The sequence below is a fragment of the Electrona antarctica genome (assembly GCF_951216825.1).
Source record: "Electrona antarctica genome assembly, chromosome: 17".
NCBI classification, from domain to species: domain Eukaryota; kingdom Metazoa; phylum Chordata; class Actinopteri; order Myctophiformes; family Myctophidae; genus Electrona; species Electrona antarctica.
The window spans coordinates 24,453,481-24,478,073 of NC_136798.1; the positions used below are offsets into that span (position 1 = coordinate 24,453,481).

The following is a 24,593-nucleotide window of genomic DNA, read 5'->3' on the forward strand; positions in this document are numbered from 1 at the left end:
TGCATCCAGAAGACGCTACATTTCGCCCCCTCCAGTAAGACTGGAGCGCACGTAGACAGCAGAAACATACAGTCCTACATGTCCCGACCCAAACACTGAGGAGGTAAAGTAAACGTGACGTTGTTGTGATTAAACATAATGTGCCACGAAAAATAGCTGTCCAAGTGTCCATACATGATCGCCTCGTTCGGCGAACAAAATCCTCCACAGAAGCGCAGTGATGCCTGATTTATTCTTCGTCGTACACGTGTTCCATGCTGAAAATGGCTGATTTACAAGCTCACAACGCGTTGCGGACGCAACGTGTTGTGAGCTTGTCGATCAGCTATTTTCAGCACGTGGAAATATGCAGGCTGTGAGAACTGAGACCCTTCACAATAAAAGCATGCAGCTTTCACAAGTTGGCCCATAATAAAGACAAGGAAAAGGATTAAGAATTAGGTGGCATTTCACATTGCATATGAGCTATTTTTTTCTCCAAAAAAATATATAATAAGGAATTAATTTGGATAATGGTAATGGAGATATTGTAAAAGTTGTCACTTTATTAATCCCCCAAGGTTTTTTTATTCAATAAAGTCTAAAATAAATGAACTTTCCCAACACTGTATATATATATATATATATATATATATATATATATATATATATACATACACATATGTATGTATATGTATATAGATCGTATATCTAGGTGTGCCCTGAGATTTTTAGGCTATGAAAAGTGTGCCCTGGGACAAAAAAGGTTGGGAAACACTGGTCTACAGTATGCGTAAGGTGAGGACTAATGCAATGTTAAATCCTTGCAGGGCATTATATTGCATAATTGCATCTGAGCCAGTCTTGCATCACTTGTTCTTCTTCTGTTTTCCCTCACAATCACGCCTTTCCCATAGATCCAAATGCAGATGTCACGTTAGTCAATGTTCCTATTGAAACACTATAGCCATGCATTATGACTGAAGCAATGCCTTAAATAACAAACACCCTTGCATAGTGACTGAGCTATATTTGCTATCTTGATCCACAATTGAGGTCAAGGCATCTACATTCGATGTGTTTTTCCAAAGTTATTCAGGTTTTTCCTTTTATCGCGACCGCAGGTCGCAGATTACTATGAAAATCTGCAAAACCTGTCCGTCAGTCAGGTGTGGATAATCTGTCTTAATGAAAATTAAGTGAGTCTCTCCCAAATACCACTGAAAGTAGTTCAAATGATTAGAGATTTAAAAAATAAAAGAGCCTAATAAGATTCATAGACGCTGCGGAAAATAGGGAATAATGTTTCCAGTTTCAATCAAAAAATAGTCCAATGTGTGGCCCTTCACTCTCTTTATCAAAGTCAGTATAGTCCCCTTGATAGAAATACTGCCCACCCCTGATCTACATGCATCATGCAACCACAAGAAAATAACTTTCTTCACGTTCCGTTCCCATGTCATAGCCACTATCCCATCACTCTTGATAACCTTATGGCCGTCCTTTGACTTTAGCATAATAATTCATCTGTATTATTCAATCAGTATGAACACAGTATTTGATTGCCTTCCCTATTCCCTATAGTTTACACACAAAGAAGGACGGACAGAACTGTTCTTCTGACTGACAAAACATTTAGAAGTTCGGGACGTCGGCTTGGACTGATTTCAAACACTGTCATTTTTATTTGGCATCGCGCTGATTCGCGCATCGGCGAGCATTCTAATGTCGGTTGGGTCAAACAGACCATGCTATAAACTTTATTATTCCAGGATAATTGATTCATTTTTATCATCGCCACCTAACATAATTATGCTATAAAGATGGCGTGTATAGTCAACATGTATTTATATCTATTGAGCTATGCGTTTGGTTGAAACAATACGCCAGTCAGTCAACACACCATATTTCACCATATTTTTTTTTTCCGTTTCGAGAAATAAAGTCAGACATCGTTATTTCTGCAAACCGCATATAACAAATATAACATCTAAAACAACAAACTTACATTCGTAATGTAAGTTTGCCTACATGTGGAAGTATAGTTGGAATGCAAATGACACATTAGCTTGAACAATGCCCGTCTCCAGCCGGGAGGGAGGTGTGAACAGCACTGCTTGTGGGGGAGAAAGGGTGAGGGCTCTAAGAGCGGTCCCACGGACCGAAAAAGAGCAGACATTTTAGTAGAATTATGTCTAAAATCATATTTCCAAAACGTTTCAAATGGAAAAAAAACAGAGATGGTTTGAATCGAACATTTAGAAAAAGTCATGCAAGGGGAACTTTCTCAGGACTTCATGGGCAAAGAAAATCCACTTCAAAATGTCAAAATCGGTCAGCCTGACCGCTCCGACGCGCTAGTGTTAACATGGTAATGTTTAGACAAAAGGAATCACCATTTGCCATTGAAGCTCATGGGGAGTGGGGTAAAACAAATGCAATGCAATGTTGTTCATTGGACAACAGATGTCCTCCTTGAGTCTGTTAACTGCAGAGTGCATACAGTACTGTAGCTCTGTCTCAGCACTTCTGTCCAACCGTTTGAAAGCCTTGATTTGGCCATGATCGCTAAAGTGTCCACTTATCTTTAAGGGAAAGGGACTGGTGTCCCTTTCTAACTAACAACTACCACTTTAGGTTAGTTTAAGCAGGGGGAGGTATATAGCATTTCAGTTCATGGCTCGTTCAGCAGCTACCTCGGTCCCCATCTCACCTTTCCCCCACACTGTTTTTTACCTTTTTTCCCAAGAATTTGCAGCACAGACAAATTACTTTGATTTATCAGTCTTTAAATACCCTAACCAATCTGTCAAATCTTCAGCACCTGTTCCCAGCCAGGCAACAGAGCTGTGATGAGTCACACCGTGACATAACGGTCAGTACAGTGACATAACCCACCACTCCATGACAACTATATGTATTCCATGACAGCCATGAACCATGCACTACATTACAACATATGCCTGGGTGGGACGGACTGCGTAGGGAGGGGTCATGGAGAGGGGGTGGCTTAAACGTGAACCCGTGTCTAGATGCAAAGTGTGGTTGCCTCGATGGCACAGATGGAAATATAGGCCCCTCCCACTGATTTTACTAGCCCATTACAATGTCAAGTCACCCCTGTGATCATGTAGTAATTTGGAGCGGATTTATCCCCAAAAATAATGTTTTTGCAACAAATGTTTACATTTTGTGCATTTGCGGTTCCCCCTATGGATGAAAATGGAATTGCTTTTGGCTCTCTATTGATTAAACCACCCTCAACATGTTATTAAAATCTGGGGTGGATTGGACATTCTGTTTTGATTAGTGGCATTTTTTGTAAAATAGCCCAGCAAGCCAAATTACGCCATGATAACGTAATGATGACGTCCTCCAGTGACTCCGGTGACGTTCAGGACAAGGCCAGATCACAGCCCATATGGGGATGATCTTTACGTCATTTCCAGGACGTCTTCACCAGTTAAAATAATATAGCTTATTCTGGGCCAGATCTGACTAGTTATGATTAAGTTGATCTGGCCTCGATCAGACTCTCTCTGATTCATCCAGGGACGTCCGTCTTAGTGGGTAAAATTTATGTTGGTTGAAATCAGGTGATATTCTGGGCCAGATCTGACTAGTCTTGTTTTGACTTGATCTGGCCCCAATCGAGACGTCACTGATTCGTCCAGGTCCTGACCGTGCTTGCTGGGAGGCCCTCCCACTAACTTTGGATCTCGAAGGTTATTTTTAAAATGAATTAGAAACGAATGGTTCGAAGGTTCGCTCGAAAATTCCTGCCGAAGTTCGAGTCCTAAAACCATGGCTAGGGTACAGCCTTCACACACACACACACACACACACACACACACACACACACACACACACACACACACACACACACACACACACACACACACACACACACACACACACACACACACACACACACACACACACACACACACACACACACACACACACACACACACACACACACACACACACACACACACACACACACACACACACACACACACCGGAAAAGGTTGAGAACGACTGAGCTAAACGACCAAAGGCCGCTTTTGTTCTAGTCTCATACAATCAGGAGGAAGCTCATTTGTAGTGTTTCAGTTCCAATTTTGTCATCTAATTCTTTATTATATTTTTGTTATTTTCAATTGGTATTCCCATTGGAAAATGTAGTTTCTATTAACTTTCTATTTACAAACACTATGATTGCAATGGGAATATAGAGCAATTTAACACTCTGTTTGTGTTTTATGTTTTTAAAATAAAACACACACACACACACACACACACACACACACACATTACACATGTTATCCTCTCTAGAGTACATTTAAGTTCTTGGTGGAAACAGCGGGACAGTGCACTTGGGACAGCGCACTAGTGCCATAGTGATATCCTAAAATGTTGTTGTCCTTACAAGTTTAGTAGAGGAGAAAGTAGAGAATCATTTCTAGAAAAGTAAAGACAATCTGATGCTAATGTACTGTAGTCTAATCTACATTGAGTAGCTATGCATTAAAATGTAAATCTAACTATAAATGCGCCACGTCTCGTGGCACATTTATAGTGCACGCACACAGTGCAGTGCAGTGCATGTGTGTGTGTGTACGGTTGTAATGCACGTAACTCAAGAAGCGTTTGCCCCACCGACTTCAAATTCGACACATGCTTTCCACACCTCCACAGGGAGTGGCACTGACTCTGGTCAGGCTCTGCCATGTGGGCCTAATTAGCCTAAGTGCCCTCACCTGTGCAATTTCCAGCCTCTGCCTCAGCCAATTGATTGCCATGGCAACCCCACGCCAATTGATTACTTAACCAGTCCACTTTTCACAGTCAGTTTGCACTCTTTAGACACAGGCAGACAGACAGATACAGAGATCTCCATGACAGGCATGGATATACAGAGATAGGTGCATCGTGCTCAAGTAGGCCGGTGGACGACGGGCACGTACAGGTCTAGTGTACTTAAATGTAGATGGCGTGGCTATCGGAATCATACGACAGCGGAGTAACGCCCCTGATACGATAGCCCCAGGCTGGGGTCGGCACCACTTAGCGAATCTTTGCTAGCTGGGTCTGAGCCCTCTATAGCCCTCTGGCTATAGTAGATCAACAGTTTGTTTCATTGCCTTGATGGCGTTGTAATGGCTGATTTTACACTTGGTTGCATGCTGAAAATAGTCGATCTACACCTGAGCGCAACCAAACATAAAATGACTTGCTTTTTAGTTCTACTGGATCTCTTCTCCACTAGTCCCTCCCTAACATTTTAGTCTAGTTTTTATCTGTAACATATTTAGTCTTCGTTTTAGTTATCATAGCTTAGTTTTTCTAAGCCAATCAAATTATCACAAATGTCATTCTGGCCAATCACTTTTGGCGTCTTCACTTTTCTCCCCTCACTTTTTATCCTCAATATATACTTTGCTCAGCCAATCATCGTGTTTGTTTTTTCACACAGACAGACAAAGCTGTCATCAACAAAATCAACACTGCTATAGGTGCTAATATAAAGGCATGGAGAAAAGATGAGAAAAGATGGCACTGTACCTGGAGGTGGCTGCGAACGGTCTACACTGCACGACGTCGGGAGTCGAAACTGGATCCCTACAAGTGACAACAGGACAGCAGTTAGTGAGACATACAGCATGGTAAACAATTAAACCATGTGTGCAGCATGCATTCGGTGGATTATTGTTCCATATACAGTACATATTCATGTACCTACCCTGACTCACTCCAAGAGTTGCAGAACTCACACCCCAAGTGATATTTCTTTTTAATATTTAAGAGTCAGAAATCTACAGGTAAACAGGCAGAGGCACAGGTATGCTGAATTTTAAGCGTTAAAATGGGTCACAGTAAGGGGGGTCCCAAAAATAGCCAATCTACAAGCTCACAATCCGTCGCAACCACGATGCATTTTGAGCTTGTCGATCTGCTATTTTCACCAGTAAATTGTTAACAAAAAATGGTATTTAAAATGTTTTACTGTCATTCTCTGCCTATACGCTAAGTTGAAAGTGTTTTAATAGGACTGGACATGCCATCTAGCCTAGAGTAATGGTGCTTATATTCCTAAAACAATTCCCTTTAAATTGGGCGAGAAGCTGATGAGTTTATACTGAAGTCTAAAAATGCTTCATCAGGGTTTATTCGCCATGACAAAACTCTATGGAAAAACACTGCTTGACAATCATTGTATGATCCATCCAGCATCAGCTATGTACTGCTATTAACAATATATTATGCACACATTCTACTGGCACTGATACACAAGGCAACTCCTAGGGAAACTCTGTGATTACAACACCGGTCACTCAATAAGTTGCATTTTTGGAAATCTTTGCAAATGAGATGCCTGTCATTAGGAAAGGCTTTAAAGCACAAATTTAAATTATTTCACTTTTGTTTCCTGTAGTTGGTAATATTGCCCAAGAATTGCCTAGTGTAATATGGCAGGAATAGTATCAACCTGACTGGTATATCTGTGGAGAAGCAAAAGGCCATGATGTGGGACCAACATGTGAGTCGGTGTCAATGGGTGAAGGGATCAAAGGGCATGAAACCCTAGGCTGGTTTTGTAGTTTGTTTTCAGTTTAAAAACTACAGTGGACCATAAACATGGCAGGTTGGTAAGCAACGCAGCTGAAGCGAATTAAATTAATAAACGTTAGGCATGCCCAGAGCCATGGGTGTGCAAATTTGCAAGCATAGAGTAGTCAACAGTGTATTGGCGGCGTGTTAGGTTTAGTCGTGTCAATGTGAATTGACACGACTAAACCTAACACGCTGCCAATATTATTTCCATTAGCTCAAACCACCGCAGACTATAGGGAGCCTTACTTGGGGGAGAAACGATTGGTGGGGAGGGTGATCTTTGTCATTGCATGTATTCCTATGGGCTGGGATGGCACCTTTCAGCTGAGGGAGGGGGTGTTGAATGGCAGGAGTAGGACGGAGGCGATATCCTCCCGGTACGGGCTCCTCACTATAGCAGGTGAGCCAGTATGATACAAAAGCAGTGGCAACACAGAAATGTGTGGGGAGTAATTACGACTAAAAGTAAATTGGGAGAAAAAAGAGGTCCAATATAATTGGCTACTTCTCTTTTAAGAAAAAGGGGCAAAAATTGAGTTTTACCCTGCTGTAGTTGTAAATACCCGAGATGGAAAACAAACTACAAAATCAGCCTAGGCTATAGTTTCATCCCCGTATTGCTTTAGGCACTCATGAGGGCCGTGAATGGGACTAAGTCAGTACACTGTAACATCTTTAGTGTTAATTAACTCTGGTTACATTAATACACTCTCAGAGCTGCAAGTTGATACATTAACACTGAGGATTTTACAGTGAATATAATATATGATTATGATCCCCACTGGTGTCAGCTGGAAGGTACATTCCTGGGAAAGGGTACTGACAATCGTTGCACTACCTGAACATGTCACCCATGTTATCATGACCTTAAGTTGAGCCCACACATATCAGACAGTAAAATCACACAGTAATCACACATGCACAACCTGGGTATCAGGATAAAGAGATGGAGCTGCACCCTATGCAACTGTACATACCGGTACAATAAGTCATATAGAGACATAAGAGGGAAAAAATTTAAATAAAATCATAATTATGAATGTCAAATCAAACGTTTCTTCAGGGGCATCTGGTATCTTTAACAATTCCAAATTAAAATATTTTCTAGTTCAAGTATCTCGCTCAATGGCTCATCGTAGCTGTCTGAGTAGCCATTAGCTGGGTAAAGCTATATAAGCTATTTCCCCTCCACCCCATATAATCAATCGGATAATATATAACTATATGAATACAGTAGTTGTCGTTTTTTTACATTTATTTAGCTTGAACTGTAATACTTGTTGTGTGAGACCCCAAATGATAAAGTATAGTAAGCATGATTTAATTGGAACATATATAACTCATTATTTGAAACAAACAGAAGAGAGAAGAATATGGTGTTTGTAACTTACAGTAGCCTACAAAAAAACCAAATGTAGTTTGAGTGAAAAACCAATAAAAGATGGATCATGAACAGACAAAGACGGGGAAGAGAGATACAGACAGACAAATCAAACATTGAATTAGCCACACAATAAACTGCTCAGCTACTGTGGGAGAAGGCCAGATAAACATGAGATTGACTTAGAACACACACAGTACAATACTGTGTTCATTTATCCATTTCTAACTGAGAGGGTGCAAAATGTAAGCAATTACATTTCTACACTCTCAGGGTTAAATTAACGCTGAAGGTTTGACTGTACAGAAACTCAGAGTGAGCCTCATTTACTGAACAGGGAAAAAACAGCAACACAGGGGCATTAATGCCTCCATATTTTCTGTCTTTTTCCGTTTGTCTTCATACATCTATGAATAGTTTTTAGTGATGACTTTGTCAGTCGACGCACACATTGGAAATAGAGGCCTACCTGTAAATGTTTTTCTTGTACATTATTTGTCAACTCATCTTTCAAATTGTATTCAGGAAATATTCTCTGTGACCAAGGGCATTACTTCTGTGTAAATAATGTGGTCAGTGTTTGCTTGGGCAGAGTCCTTTGAAATCCCTTTTGAACTAGGCATCAAAATTACAATAAGTAATTGTGATAGTCACACTTTACATGAAGTTTTGTTATATGATCATTTTACTGTGAAATGGCTGTGCTTGGTACATACAGTAGGCCAATTATGTCGTTACAAATTACAATAGCATAATTATAATTACTTGTATTCACAGAGTTGAGAAAAAACTCAGAACTGGTTACCAAGGTAACCATAAAGTAATTATGGCACATGCAATGAATTTCATGTAAAATGTGACCTATATCTTAATGCTTTCAGTATGGCATACAGAATGTGCCTAACTTATGCTTAGGTGAGAACGTTTGACATGTCAGCACTTTCCATTTAAACATATAATTTACCTCTTCTTTTTATTTAGTTAATTAAGCTTTACTCTTTTCAACGAAACCTGTCAAACCTTTGCTGCCTTGTGGTCAAAGACTGTATTTCAGCAAAAGCCGCTGCAAAGGTTTTGATGGACAGCGCCTCTTCACCATTGGCCCCCCTCCATTGTGCCACAGGCCGTCCTTGGCATTGATGTGGACGTGGATTGGCACAGAGGCTGGAGAAACACTGTTCTTTCTTCCTCAAGTCAGGGTGATTTGACTTAATGAGGAGGAATGACTGACATTCTATGTGTATGAGAATGGGGGTTGTGGATGCAATGCCGCCTGCATGAATATGCTTATGAATGTAACTGTGATAAGTTATACATTTGAGAATCACTAAACTTGTGCTTATTGACTTGGTCTTGATGAAGACAGTCTAAAATGGACTAAGTCTATCTAGAATTATAGGTATTGTCATTGATGTAGTTGACAATGTAGTAACTTCTGAATCATAGAGGGTACAGACTAATTTATTCTTTGTCGTACGACTGTGTCACTCACTGAAAATGTGTTGCATTTCTCTCTTGAAATTCTGTTATTTTTGGCAAGAGAAGTAGTCGCATGAGGAAGTATAAATTAGACGAGGCCTAGAGCAGCTAAATATAGTCACAACTCATCCTCTTAACAATCGGGCAAAACTTCAATTTACACTGTACTCGTCAAACTGACACTGTGGCTAAACATGGAATCTCTGACTTATTGAGTTTCCATGCTATTAATAATGTAGCACAGTAGAAGTGAAAAAGGAGTGGAACGACGCCAACAGTTATTGTAGACCAGCCCACAAGAAGCACTTTGGGAACATCTAAGACTGAAAAGTTGCAACATTTTGAAGGTCACCAGTAATAATGAATTAGATTTTTCTGTTATTTGTTTTCTGTGTGTTGCTGAAACCTGAAAGAGCTCTGTTGGAATGGAAACTAAATATTCACAGTGCTGCATCAACTTATTGTCACTTCAATGATGGATCCCTTGATCAGTAAGCCTCGTCCGAGCTGAAATGGCCCACACATCCTGGGGTCACTCCTAAAAATGTTTAGCTTACAAATATCTAATCCCAACTCTGGTGTCATGTTTTCCCAAATGATTGATATCCTGACATAAAGCGATGTTCCAATCAGATCAGCTCTTTGATGTTCATGAAAGAGAAAGATTGCAATGGTCAAATAAAACCCTTGGCTGAAAAACAACATGAACCAATAGATTCTCTCACCTTCTAACACTATTGCCTTATTCCCCAAAGGTGGGAACTGGTGTAGGTGGCTCCACTGGCTCGCAAAGGTAAATGCGTGGGAAATGAATGGATGACTTGACAGAGGACAAGTAACAGGACTTGTAGTGGGTGTGGAGCGAGTTCTAATTGTGCGGATCATGTTTAAGAGTAGGCAACCGCATGAGGCCATTTTGCAAGAGGTGTTGGAAATACAGTAAACAAGCATGTTGTCCATAGCCACATACATATATACATACAGTGGTGATGACCCCATGGATGCAAGGTGGATAAATCTTTCATGTATGAAATATCACAACAAACCATTACAAATCAACGGCCTCAAAGAAACACCTGAAAAATACAAATTCAAGGAACGCCCTTTCATAACATTGCTTCTCCATGTAGATAATTGAAAATGCGCGGCTGAATTTACACTGAAAAAGTTCAAGGTCCCAAATACATGCGCAAATAAATATAATTTCTTCCCCATAGTATCAACGGACTGGAAATAAAAAAGTAGCAGAATGGAACGTTTTTAACCCACACTGAATAGAAACGTATTCGTTTTTGGCCATTACCAGCCTGTGATAGACTGATCTGACTATGTCAGGTAAGTTAATCAAACTTGATTTTGATGAACCAGACCAAGTCACCAGAAGTGACTGTGTAGCAGTGAGGTGTTCTCTCACTGACTTTATTCTTCCTCCTTCCTTCAATTAATTAAAAACCAATACTTGAATTGCGAAACCACAGTATGAAACACAGTATAATCTTCAATTAACTAGAGTGCAAAAATGGAGCCGAATATGGACCCTTAGGTAAGGGTTACATTTATACAGAATTATCACAGATGATTTCACTGCATGTGCACTTTGATCCAGAGATGGAAAAGCCACAGGCATCTGGTACTTGGAAACTTTACTCATTAAATGGAAAGCAGTAGAACAGCCTGGTTGTCCGGTGTTGTAAGATCTGAGTTTGCACTGGATTTTGCTCTAAATGATTAACCCTTAGTTATTTAGAGGCATCCCGACAGCATTTACAGACTGGAATATTGCAACACGAGTCAAGTTCCACCCATAAGCAGCATTGATTTGTGCTGGTTTGTAGAACAAAAGCTGTTATGTACGTCATAACCTGACTTGTTGCATGCCAAAACATCTGGAATAGTGAAACAATAATATTGTGTGGTGCTGTTTTATTCCCTTCTATTCATTTAAAGAAAAGAAAATATATACAATGGTTAAAATAAGAGGGTGACTTAGAAAAACACCAAGATCTGAACTGAATTATAACATTAAAATATAAAATAAGAAAACAAAAATCAAACCATAACCACCGAGTACCAATTAAATGTGGATTTAGTTCAGGGTAACAAACACATCTCTGGTACCAAGATATGTTCTACTGACTGGTAAAAAAGCCATGCAGAAGAGGTTTTAAATGGAACACTGTAATTCATGTTGCATTTGACTCTACAACATACAGTATAGTGCGAGATAAAATGCCATTGTGTTAACACAAGGCAGTAAAATATGGGATAGCAATCTACATAAGTATTGTACTTCAATTTGGTTATGTAGGATGGATATCATTAAAACCACTACCTGTGCAGCGAGCTGACAAGTACAGAATGTTTTAATTTCACTGTATTTAGTGGCAAAACAGATGAAGACATTCAAATGTAACGTTACAAACTATGACAGTGTCTTCAACTTGGAATGGGATTAACTTTACTGAGTGGAAAAATGTTAATGGAGAGGGACAAAATGTATGGAAAAAAATGTATTAAACGACATAGAAATTAAGACAATATTAAATAAAGTGGTGGCCTACCAGACCTACCGTACAGCCTACGCCCCCCAGCTAAGCTACGGGCGCCTACAATGAAAAAAGCAAAACAAACAAACAAACAAAAAAGCAGTGAAGGCTTAGTACAAGCAGTGCATATCGATCAAATGAAAAGGTATTGTGCCTGACCCATGCCGTGTATTGACAGTGATGTTTGAAAAGGTATTTATAAGCCAATATAATACTAAATGATTAGGCCATTTCATCTCTCTGTCTGCCATTGTAAAGCTATGACCCCCATTCCACCACTTAGAGATAAGCATCATCAACATCGTAAACATCTCCATTGTTTTATATCAATTTATGAAAAAATACATAAGGCTGATAAAAGTTATAACTGAAATTACACAAGAAACACCACAATAAGCAAAGAACAAGAAATAAATTGAAAAAAAGAATACAGTGTCAAAATTCTGAAAAAGATTTGCAGAAATAAATAAAGTAAGAGCGAACAGATGCAAGCTCAACTTTTTGCTCTTTTCGAAAGGATCTTTTTTTTTCACTGAACATTGCAGTCTGAGATCCCTAAAACTGCAACATGATTGGTGCAAAAATCTAAAACTGCAACATGAGTGCAAAAATCTTTCCTCCATGAATCAGTGAATAAATACAGGAGGGAAACACTGTTCAGGGGTAGAAAATTATTTATATCCAAGCAATGTTACAGGTGAAAATGAAGTTGAAATGAGATCAGATTTCCGGCAAAATGCAGAACATAAACAAAAACTATCATGGTCCCATGGGCTAATTGGTTAAATAACGACATATTAGATATACATCTGAATTCCATACACATAAATATATATTTAATTACACAAAATATGGTGCATGGTATAGAAAAAGTATGTTTTGATAGCCTACTCTTATTTTTCCTCAATATTTTGTGTGTGTGTGTGTGTGTGTGTGCGTGCGTGTGTAACTGCGTATGTATTTATAACTAAGTTTCGTTTTTTGTCTTTTCTTCAAATCTTTAGATCAATACGCAATATGACTTTTGCTACGACTTGTTTTCTTTTCAGGGAATGTTAAATTCTTTGGACTACATGATGTGATGACAGAGAAACGCCTGGTTAAAAGTTATAGTAGCTTCAATTTCAATTATTACAATTAACAGTATGGCATAATCATCCTTTTAAAGAGACATAATCAGAGACAATATTTCCAGTCATATTAATCAAATGCTTTTGTTTACTTGTTTACTTTGTAATCAACAGAATAATAGTGTGCCGATTTTGAATATGAAATCTCTTGGGAGCCACTTGTCCGTAAATTTCTTGCATTAAGTTGAATCAAAAATGTAATTAAAATCCAAACAATTGCTTCTACGCTACTACTATGCTGGTTATTCATGTACAAAGATGTATGCAAACATCTCTTAATTTCTTGCCAGTTCATAAAGTCTGAAAATGTGATTGCCTGAGAGTAATGTATGCTCCAGATAAACCAGGCCAGACGGTCTGTTTCTCTGCTTCTATCCAGTTAACAGCATATACTGTATAGGCTACTAGCAGCAAAATGTTGTCATCGCTAATGCTAGATAAATGGAAATCAAACTTTATTTCCACAAGATTCAGCTGTGCAGACTTTGATAACCACTGCCACGGCTGGTAGAGTTCACGTTTGCTAGTGTGATCTGATCTCTGACAACTATTTAGGATAATGGGGCATCTGGAGGGGTGCAGGGGTATAATGTTCCGGCCCACCACCATGGAGACGTTTCGACTCCTCCACGGGGCCTCCGGCTTGACCGGGCACTCAAACACCATCGCGGTGAAACGGCTCCATCCCAGGTGAAAAGAACCGGTTGGTGACTCCAAGTGCATCAGAGGAGACAGGTGGTTGTCTACAACAGCAGTGGTTCGAAAACCTGACAAGTCTGAAAGTGTACAAATGGAACCAAATGGATATGGGTCCATTTGGTTACATTTGCGGGGACTGGCATGACAACTAAATTGGGAAGAAAATGAAATAGTTGAACTAATAGATTCTCCTGCCTCCCAACACTATTATAATTTAAAGTGCTTAGGATAGATTCTTTGTATAGGTTGAATATAATAAAACTACATGTTCATTCAAGTTGATTTGTTATATATACATTTTTAGACATTTCAGCAAATAGCTGAGGGAAATTCCGTAAATTGCCTTTATGAATCTAATTTTAGAGGCTTTAGCAGTGCCTAAAAAATATATAAAACCATATATTCCTGTTTCTCCTGACTCCTGATCACTTGATCAGCCAAACTTGTATTTTAACCACTTAAAGCCAATATAATTAATTGCCGGAGTTCCCAGGTGTCTATACTTACCCCCTACTTTTTCCCCCCTACACCAAATATCTTTGGTGAAAATAGCCGTTCTACAAGCTCACAACGCATTGTGTTGTGAGGTTGTAGATTTGTTCTTTTCGATGAATATTCACCCCAGAATAGGGACACGTGGTTCACGTGGTTAATGCTAAAAATGAAAAATGAAAAAGCCTATAGGGCTATATAATGTAGGGGGTTTGTAACAACTACTATGGTTAAAATGTATTTGTAATCATGTTTACATTGTATTTCATTCATTCTGTTGAATTTTAATCAGGTGTGTATTTTGGGGGGCTCTTTGCCACCCCACAGTTAGTGTCCCGCGACCCCGCGACATGTGGGGTCGAATCCCCCTTTGGGAACCCCTGTGTTACATATTAGTATATGCTCACAGAAAAAAAGTTAGATATTTCTGACAAGATCATGAACAGAAAAATAGTTAGCGTTGCCCGAGGGTCATGCAAAAAAAAGCAAAAAAAAAACAGTTTCTGAATAGTCAATCCATTGTAATGGGTGCCGACTAGCATGAGAGATCAACATAAATATCCAACGCCTACGGCTGCAAATCTTATGATAACATGGTGCTGTTCTAACAGAGAACAAAGGACTTGCATAGAATGAATGAATGTAGTTTTGAGACATCATGATGGCTAGTCTCCATTATGGATTCAGCACCTTTAAATTACGTAGCTCCTACTCCCCTGTCATGGGGAAGAATGCAAGTAAGGAATGACGTTGCAATCTTCTCTTAATCATTCATAAAAGAAAGAGGGAAAAAAGTAAACTGTGAGTATGAGTGTTCCCAAAGATTTTCTTTTAAATATGCTGTTTATTAAAATGATTATAGGCTGATTTCATAAATGTTCTCACAGTCATATGCCTTAAAGTCAAATTATATAAGGGTTTGTCACCCTCGCCTATGACTGGTTTACTATTAGGAAACTCAAAATAATTTTGTTTTGGGTTGTTAACAACCAAAAATAGATGTAGAGCTATATAGCTATATATTGTTATTTTTGTATTGCAAATGGTGGAGAATGGCAACAATACAATACAGCTCATTCTTCAATAATTCTTTGTACCAAAAATGAAAAGTTTAAAGTCAGGGAGCAGTTGTCAAAGTTCCGAATTTTCAGCCATGTCCAAACTTTAGACCACCTGGAAATGAACCTCAGATCCAGTGCTGTACCAGGGGCATGGAGTCAAACCGCTAAAAATGTCGCTTTTTTATTTTTATTTTTAGTGTGTGGCTATCATTTTACTTTGACCACACTGTATATCTAAGAGGACCTTTGTATAAATATCTTTTCAAAGTGCCACTTGTTTCTCAAGTATTGTCTTTTGGGTCGTGCAAAACAAAAGGGACGAAGATCCACTTTCCTGATCAAATGAGAGATGTTGCACCATCTTAACAGGAAGTCATTTTTTTTTAGAGGGTTCACATTTCAGTCAGGGCTCTGATACAAACAGGCATCCCATGGTGCTGTTCTGCACTGACCATCCACAACCCGGAGGCGGAGCCAACCGAATATAGGCATCAGTTCCACAGGCCTCAGCAGATAACTTTGGTACGCCATGTTGTACAGTATGACAATGGTGCGGATGAATGGCTAGAGGGATGCAACTAGCTATGGCCAATTAAGCACTTCTTTTTGTCATCGTCAAAAAGAGCAATTGGCTACAGTAGCAGATGATTGAGGACTCCCATCTAATCAGGTTGCCCAGAAGTCCAAGTAACCACCTAAAGTCATACTGTGTAACGTTCATTTTAGTGGTCTTTCTGGTACCACCTCTGGCCTGTTAGAAATGAAATTCAGTTTCAAAACAAAACAACGTAAGTACTGCTTCAAAATGAATATTGCAGGGTCCTAGCACCGAGGATATATTTAGAAATCTGTGGTTTCACTTAAAAAATATGAATAAACAAATTTCCAGTGCCTGCATCATTTTGTGTGTCGGTAGCACTCTAAAACTTGCAACTAAAAAAAGTGTTAAGTTGTCAAGTGGAATGGTTACAGCGAAAGAAAATAACAGTGAGAGATATAAGATAATGTTTTAAAAAAATACCTTTTGTTTAATTTAATAAGTTACACAGTATGACTTTAAAACCTATATACTTTGTTGACCGGGGTCCCCCATGGATCTATCCTTGGCACCCTACCTTTTTTCCCTCTACACCAAATATTTTTACCGCTCGATCTACAAGACCGTAACGCATCGAATTGCGCTGTGTCGTGTTTGCAGATTGGCCATTTCCGCTAAATGTTCACCTATTTTCATTGAATGTTCACATAATATGTGAACATTCAATATTACATAATATTATTATGACATACCCAGAATAGGGGCGTTAGGGTTCATGTGGTTATGCCGTCACTAGTGAGGCGGTGTATTGTACATTCTGGGGACGTGGTTGGAGAGGTAGAGGGGGACAAGGCCCTCTGTAGCTCTGATTGTCTACATGTATGGGCTAGTGTTTCCCTTTGTGCATTCACGTGTGATGAGCCTTCAGAATAATTCCACTATGTGGGAAATTATGACACCAAAAATAAAAATAAATGGAATCCAGGCGCAACTACTGGAATATAAAGAATTAGTACTTTCAACACTTATTAAGTATCAACAATAGCCTTACATTGTGATACATCTTGCACTACAACCACAAATGTAGCTGTAAAATAATTACCAAAATTTGTCCAACATTTCTAAACCTCAAGGGAAACACTGGTATGTACTATTTACCTATGATGTGTTTGGACGTGAAGCACAAACGGCGCATGGTGATTAGACGTCAAGATGAATGGAAACAAGCCTCCAACGGGAACACAATGGCAAAAGTGCTGGGTTTGGTTTAGAACCACTATTACTGTCTTCACCTCTCTTGGAGCTATGTCGGAACACAGTATGGTTATAAATGCAACAGTACAAGTATTGAATATAAGTTTTCTATATATACAAAATTGGTACATTTATATACACGATTAGCCGAGTTTTGTGCAGGAATGAATTGAAGCCACACTCACACTTGATCATTCTTAATCCTGACAAATCTTGTGGTTTGCTTCTGGACAGTGTTGTTCGTCTTTTAACCCACTTCACTTCAACTTTTACAGTGAACAAATTATCCACTAAAACATTTTTACAGGTCTTTCAGAGGACTGCACTTTTTACAAGCTTTAATGTAGGCTTGATGGCGAATTGTATTGATTGTGTAATAAATACAATTGTGTTTACCTTTCGCTTTCCACCACGTGTTATATGACTATGGTTACTGCTCGCTCGGGTAGGTTCTGTCGTTAGCTAGTTCACTATCAACTCTCTTTAAGAAGTGTTAAAAGTAGAGATTTGGAGAAATGCCCACTTCCATTCGAGCCAGCTACAAAGTGGATGGAAAAGGCAATGTCAAGGGAAGGCTTTGATAACCAATCAATATATGGTAGTGTATATTAATGTATTCATAAATAATATCAATATTTTTTGGCGCGTTCTTAATAATAATAAAAAACTAGTGTTTATAAAGTTATTCACAGTATTTCTCAGTATACTCAGGTGCTTAAGAGAACGTTTCCTCACAAAGAGGAACTGGAATGAACATGATCATACATCCCTCATAGGCAAAGAACGACAGGCCACCATTAGGCTGATTGTGACTGATTCATTCTGTGACTAAATTACCGTTTTGCGTTCCTCATGTTTACATGTTTACAAGGAGTGACTTTTTCATCTCGGTCTCAGCAATTAAATCATCAGAATCTTAGAGACTAATTAGGAGCGCGAAGACAATGTTGTGCTATTTCGGCACTTGAGGATCACGGTAGTAAGTCACATTCGTTCACATTCTTATGACCCCTCATGTTTTTTTTAATCATAATTATTATTATTTTCTTATTCTATGCTTATAGAAGACATTTGTAAAAAAAAAAAAGGAAAAAAAGAGGAAAACTATGGGAAGAATATATATGTTAACATTGTTAACGGGTTGTGAGTGTGACAGACTTTGTCTGCATAGAGTAAAGGGACATTTAACAACAGCCCTGCCTTCCTTAGAGCACTCAAAGCTTTTATCCTGACTTCCTGATCTGGTTCTGGGGGGTGGGGTCCCTCTCTATGAATGGGAATGATTAGAATGACATAGACAGGTATGACATGGGCCCACTGGTATATTTCCTGCTCCATAGTTCCAGACTTGCACTTCTGTGACCACCTGAGTCCGTCTGCTTGCGGGGGGGCTTTTGCTTTTTGCTGACCTCCCACTTGAAGTCCTCTATGGGCTGCGGGCTGGCAGGGCTGCCCGACCCTTCTGGTGTCCCCTCTGGGGTGCCTTCAATTATCTCGATGCGGGGTGGGTTCATCAGGTCTATGATGCTGAACGGGGCCGGCTCTGGCTGGCACATTATGGACTTGTCCACCGTATTCTGCCGGACGGGCCAACTGGAGCCGGCTTGGATCCCCACCGACACGCGGTCGTCCGTCTGCGTGGTGCTGTCGCTGCCATTCTCGCGGCACAGCGTCCACATGTTGTAGCACTGGGTGAAGTTGAAGAAGTTACTGTTGAAGGTCTTCAGCTCGCCGCACACGTCCCGACGGAGCTCCGCGAGCTCGTACCGCATGGCCGAGATCTCGTCCTTCCACTGCATGTTGAACGCGGCCACCATGTTGGCGGACTCCTTGAAGGCCTGGATGGCCTGGGGGACGAGCGGCTCGGAGTCGGCTATTGGCGAGGCGTCCGGGACCCTGTATGAAGGCGGGGACGGCGGCGGTACAGAGATCGCCGTGACTGTGGAGCTGGTACTGTGCTGGCTGCGAGCGTGAGCCGTCTCTCGCTCCAGCCTCTCTAGTTCCATGTAGGCGGAGGAGCTGGCCCCGTCGTCGTCTTCTATCATGTCTTCATTTAGTAAAGACGTGCCATCCAGCATATCATATCCCTCTGGAAGACAGATGTGAATATGCAAATACAGGGACATTCAAAGAAAAAGAACAGCCGGAGTGACCACATATCTACGGAAATGCCTACAGTATGTGAGTAGCGAGTTGCTTGGAAGACAGGACCCCGGATACCGCTAAAGTTTGGATGGTCAAACATGAAATGTTTTGTCAAAATGTTACAGCAAATGCTTGCTGGCTGAGGTGAAAGCTCAGTATATTGTTGTGTCTGTCTCTTTCTCTAAATGCCCAATTAACCCCAATTAATGATGGTGAATGAGAGCTGTATACCAACAGAGTTAGTACAAGGCAGAATATGCATACTCGCATTATTATTGAGTGTCTTTAGACTCACATACTGTAGGTTTTTCGTGGTGTTTTGTACACTGCCTTCTCAGTCATGTCAAGGAACACCAACCTTTGCATGCCTTTCCATCTTTTCACTGCACAACACAGCATGAAATGGAGTGAAACATAAGTCACGTCGCACTTAATTCGCAAGTCCATTTTCAGAGTGTCTCTTGCAAAACTTAGCTCTCGAGACAATGTTCTCGAGACACTTAAGCCCACACTTAAGCCCTATTTTCAAACATTTGAAACAATGTGTAAATATCAGCTGATCTACAAGCTCACAACATTTTTCATTGTGAGCTTGTAGAGTTATTATATTTTCTAAGATTTTCACCTATAAGGACAGGCCCAAAACGTGTTTGAATTTGTGTCATTTTGTTGTGCAAAGGAAAAGATGTAAAGGGAATATATAGAAGAATCACAACTCAGTGGGGCGAGAAGATATGAACCCTATTGAACATATCAGGCCCATCGCCACAAGGCTGACTGGACCGCGTGGAGAAACCCAGTGGGGGGTGGGGGGAAATGGCTCCACCCCCTACGAGGCTGCACCAGGGAGAGGCTGCAATCCCACAGTCAAAGACAGCTGAATGCCAAGAGTTACACTTTGCCACACAGGGCCGCCATTTATGTCAGGCCAACTTTTATGGAAATAAAAAACGAACTAAAATAAAACAAAAACGTCCACACAGCTACAGCGGACGTGCTGCTCTCACAGATGACTGGAGACAGTTGGCAATATGATAAAACATTCAGTGCTATTTTATGGTTGCGATATGAACACATCACATATAGTTTGAGATAGATTGAGGTACAGCTGTATCATACATTTACACTGAAAATATAGACAACTTGGTAAACAACTCGCAGAAGCCAGTGGGGAGGCGATGTGTGACCAATATTTATGATGAGGGGTTAACTATTATTATGCATATCAACGGTGTACTGTATGTTGGGTTAAAAGTAAAACATAGCTAAAGTATAGAACCCACACACACTGAGCTGTGGTTTAGACCTCTTTATTAGCAAAAGATCCGACAATGTTTCAATGAATAATAGTGGATCTTCGTCAAATTCTACTCCAAACCCATTCTGTTTTCTGGGTTTGTGATGTGATCCGTTTGAGTTAATTAAACTGAACCAGCTGGAGTAGATATATGAGAGCAATCTCTGATGTAATCATTTAGTTAGCATAACCTTTTCTTCTATGTGTGTTTTCTTAACACCTAGTCAATAACAGCACATATAACATAACAGGAATTGAGAAGTGTTGCACCAGTGTCCACTATAGGAGTGACACACTAGATAGACACACTAGATAGCAGCTGATGAGTCTACAGAATACTGTACAGTATATGGAAGTGCTGAACAGTTCATACTAAGAACTGTATCTGTTCTGGCGTGAACATTCTGTGATAATAGAAGATCTACAAGCTCTTGTAGATCGGCTATTTTCAACGAGGATACTTAGTGTACAGTGACCAAAGGAGGTCTACTATCGACTCATGGTGGACTCTGGTCAACAAAAAATGTTAGTGATTAACTGGTTAATTGACCTGACGAAGATCACTACGGATCAGATGTTTTGCTAAATAATGAAGTTTAAACCATAGCTCACATAGTGTGTGGGTTCTATCCTTAAACTATGACCAACAAGATTTAGTATGTTGTCAAGAATCTGTCAAATGTGTCAAATCATACAGGACGAGGCGCTCAACAAAGCCTATGGGTTCTGCGAGTTGTTTGGACCACTGTTTGCTTGCTTGAATATAACATAACGGGACGTTTCTACTTTGCTAAAAAAGTGGTGTGTTTTTATTTTTACTGAGAAGGCAGTGCAAAAAACACACATATACATAGATATATGTATGCGTGTCAACGTTAAAAAATACCTGCGACAATCATCAGGCCTCCAGCTGTTCTTTCCCCCTGGTTATCCTTCAAGAGATGGGTGGACAAAAGGTGAGGGGCTTTGCTGTTCATCTGCCCTACGGCGCACCACCCAAGGGCTTCTCCCTGCTAGCCTCACCTGGGGTTTGGTTCGGTAAGCCACTTTCAATTCAGTTCTTAACCACATGAACCCTATCGTCCCTATTCTGAGCATATCATAACAGGAAAACATTAAGGGAAAATAGGCTCAGTGAAAATAGGGCGAACATTTGTCGGCTACTTTCACTATTTGACGCCCAACGATGTATATAGGGTTTAACCTCGTGGATCCTATATACTTCGTGGTCCTCCAGGGGACCCCTCCCTTTTCCTCCCTCTACACCAAATCTCTTTGCTGAAGATAACCTATCTACAAGCTCACAACGTGTCCTGTCACAACACGTTGTGAGCTTGTAGATTGGTTATTTTTGTGGAAGTTTGCCTATTATGACATGCCCAGGACAGGGATGCTTCATGTGCTGAAGTTGTTAACAATCTTGGCTCGAGGACTAAATAGGCTAGATATTAGGTCCTTTACTTGATTTTTACTTAAGTATTTACTTTTTCCCCAGGCCATTATAACACTACACAGCAAAGGTTGACACCAGGAATATTATCTGCAGTATGGATTGATCAGGTGGTGATCACCCTCAATGGGAATTATCCATTTGAGCCGCCATAGCGTTGTCTGAAATATTGTCCTTGATGATGCACAAGGCCTTTCATAACAAGTCAACTGCTATTGTGAGCCCACTGGGAGCTGACAGAATTGGAGCAGAGACAGAGTTCAGCAGGTAAAGACGGTGGGATTGGGATCCTCTGCAGTTCAGTCACAGCGTAGGCAATCGTAGATGCAAACCCAATTGAGCATGTTAGGATTACAAAAACAAAACTCCAGATTGAACAAGAAAACAAAGTGTTCCTCCCACCAAAAGGGGGGAGGAGTACAAACTAAATTGACAGAATCAAAAGTTGTAGTGGATAAAAACGAAGCAAAAAACAAAGTCATAACATTTTTTAAATGCATCTAGTTAAATTAAAGGTGTTTCAATAGGGTTCATAGCTTTACTCTTGCAGGCATACGTACATCAAATGCACTTACAATGAGGGAGTTATATAGCCATGATGGCTCTGTTTCTGTTTGCACAAAGAACATAATGTTGACTTAAAGGGTGATTTATACTTAGTTGTGCACCAGTGTCACACACCGAAAATAGGCAATCTACAAGCTCACAATACTGTGCAGTGTTTCGCTGAGTGACATGGCACGCAATCAAAGTATAAATAAGGCATTAGGGTTACATTGTGTTGCACAAAGCTAATTAATACGCTTGCATTTTGAAATAAAAACAGTATGCAGTAGTAGCCTATAAATAAAACCGTAAAATACAGTTTTATATAAAACTATATACTGCACTGTAAGTAGCATGTCTATCTTTTTACATGCCATTAACGAATAATTTAATTGAACTGTTTATAAGCTAACACTTTTGTGCAACACAACAATACTGAAAGCGACCAAATAAGTTGCACACTCCTGTACGCAACTTGAACACAATTGTTCACAGAACCCATGAATTTGCTACAACATGACAGTTCCTTTGTGCAACCAGCATGAGTGTGTATTCTGGACTTCTAGAGTTGGTTGACTTACCGTATATTTGCAACACAATTGTGTTTTTGTTAATTTTATTCTCTCATGCTTTGTGAGCTAATAGTGGTAGTGTAGGCTAATGGTTTGCTATAACAGAGCAAGGGGAGGACGGGAGGTGGAGGCTTGTTCAATGGGTTCACAACACAAGCACATTGACAGCCTCCCTACCCCCCATACCCCCCCATACCCCCTCATGCTTCTATCATCTTAACCCCTCCCTGCAATGGTTCACATTTGCCTCACAACACACACTGAATGCCACAGTTTCACATGCTTAGAGCAGGAGCCTGTTCCCTTTACGCATGCCATGTCACGTGACTGTGCTGTGTTCTATGCCATGTGAGTAGGTTTTTCAATGAGACCTCTCCTTCCCGCACTTATACCACCCTCTGCCCCTTATCCTATAGTGTCCCTCTCCGAACCGCCATGAAGCAACTGGCCGGGAAGCTAATCGTGTGCAGGATCATGCAAAGTCACACAAAAGCAAACCCATTGGAGCGCCAGGGCCAGGAGCACACAGAGGCAGCAGCTAAACAAGACGCGTCACAGTTGTCCAAAAAATAAATAAATGACTGGATCTCATTCATCCTGGCATCACTCAAGCTCAACAAGGGTACCCCACTGTACATATTTAGGTATGTCAAGTATACTGTATGTGCGCATGTATGAGGATATGTGGTCTAAACCCTTGCTCGTCTTTTTTGGGGGGGATGGGGGTGGATTTTTTTTACCTGTCGTGGATCTGAAAGTTGAAGTGACAGTGGAGGATGTCATTGAAGGCAAGCAGTCGTCGTCTTGGGAATACCCAGCCTGAATTGCGCGGAGGTAACTGTGGCTTCGAGTGCGGAACGAACCGGGCAGGTCCAGGGCCTCCATGGCCTGGGATTCTACTTCGCTAAAAACGGACTCGCAAACTGACTCAAACTGCCCATTGATCTCAGTCTCACTCACCTGAGAGACAAAAACAGGAATAGCAGTCCTTAATTTTTCCTCTTCCTTTCTCTTTCTCACTTTGATTCTTCCCCTTTGCACAGTAAATAATGAAGGAGTGTTAGGGATAGCATAGGGAAAATACCACCATCAAATTGCTGACCTTACACTCAATCAAAATCTTGGCCAAATAAAAAGGATAATAAAACAAAAAGTAAAAAGGCAATAATAAAAATCAAAAAGAGCATTCAGGTTGATTTTGCAAAGCATTCCATTTTGCACAAACTCATGGTAAGTTAGCAAAGATATATATGATACTACATGGGAAATAGGACAGCAGGGGTCCTTTCAACCTGGTATAAGGGCAGAAAAAGATTTAACAGTGAAAAGAAAAACACTATATCCTTTTAGCTGATTCAAGACCATACACTTTGTTCAGGTAGCTCATGCATTCAAATCCTCATAAA

At 40.2% G+C, this 24,593-nt stretch overlaps 1 protein-coding gene across 1 annotated transcript in view; it reads right to left on the reverse strand.

Moving 5' to 3' along the window:
* The window catches only part of LOC306940738 (disks large-associated protein 2-like), a gene marked incomplete at its 3' end in the record, with an annotated part of 155,918 nt that overhangs the window by 23,560 nt on the left and 107,765 nt on the right, over window positions 1–24,593 (reverse strand). The window contains exon 7 of the mRNA XM_079525897.1: window positions 23,928–24,147. Coding sequence (XP_079382023.1) covers window positions 23,928–24,147 — 220 coding nt within the window. The remainder of the gene's footprint in view (window positions 1–23,927; window positions 24,148–24,593) is intronic.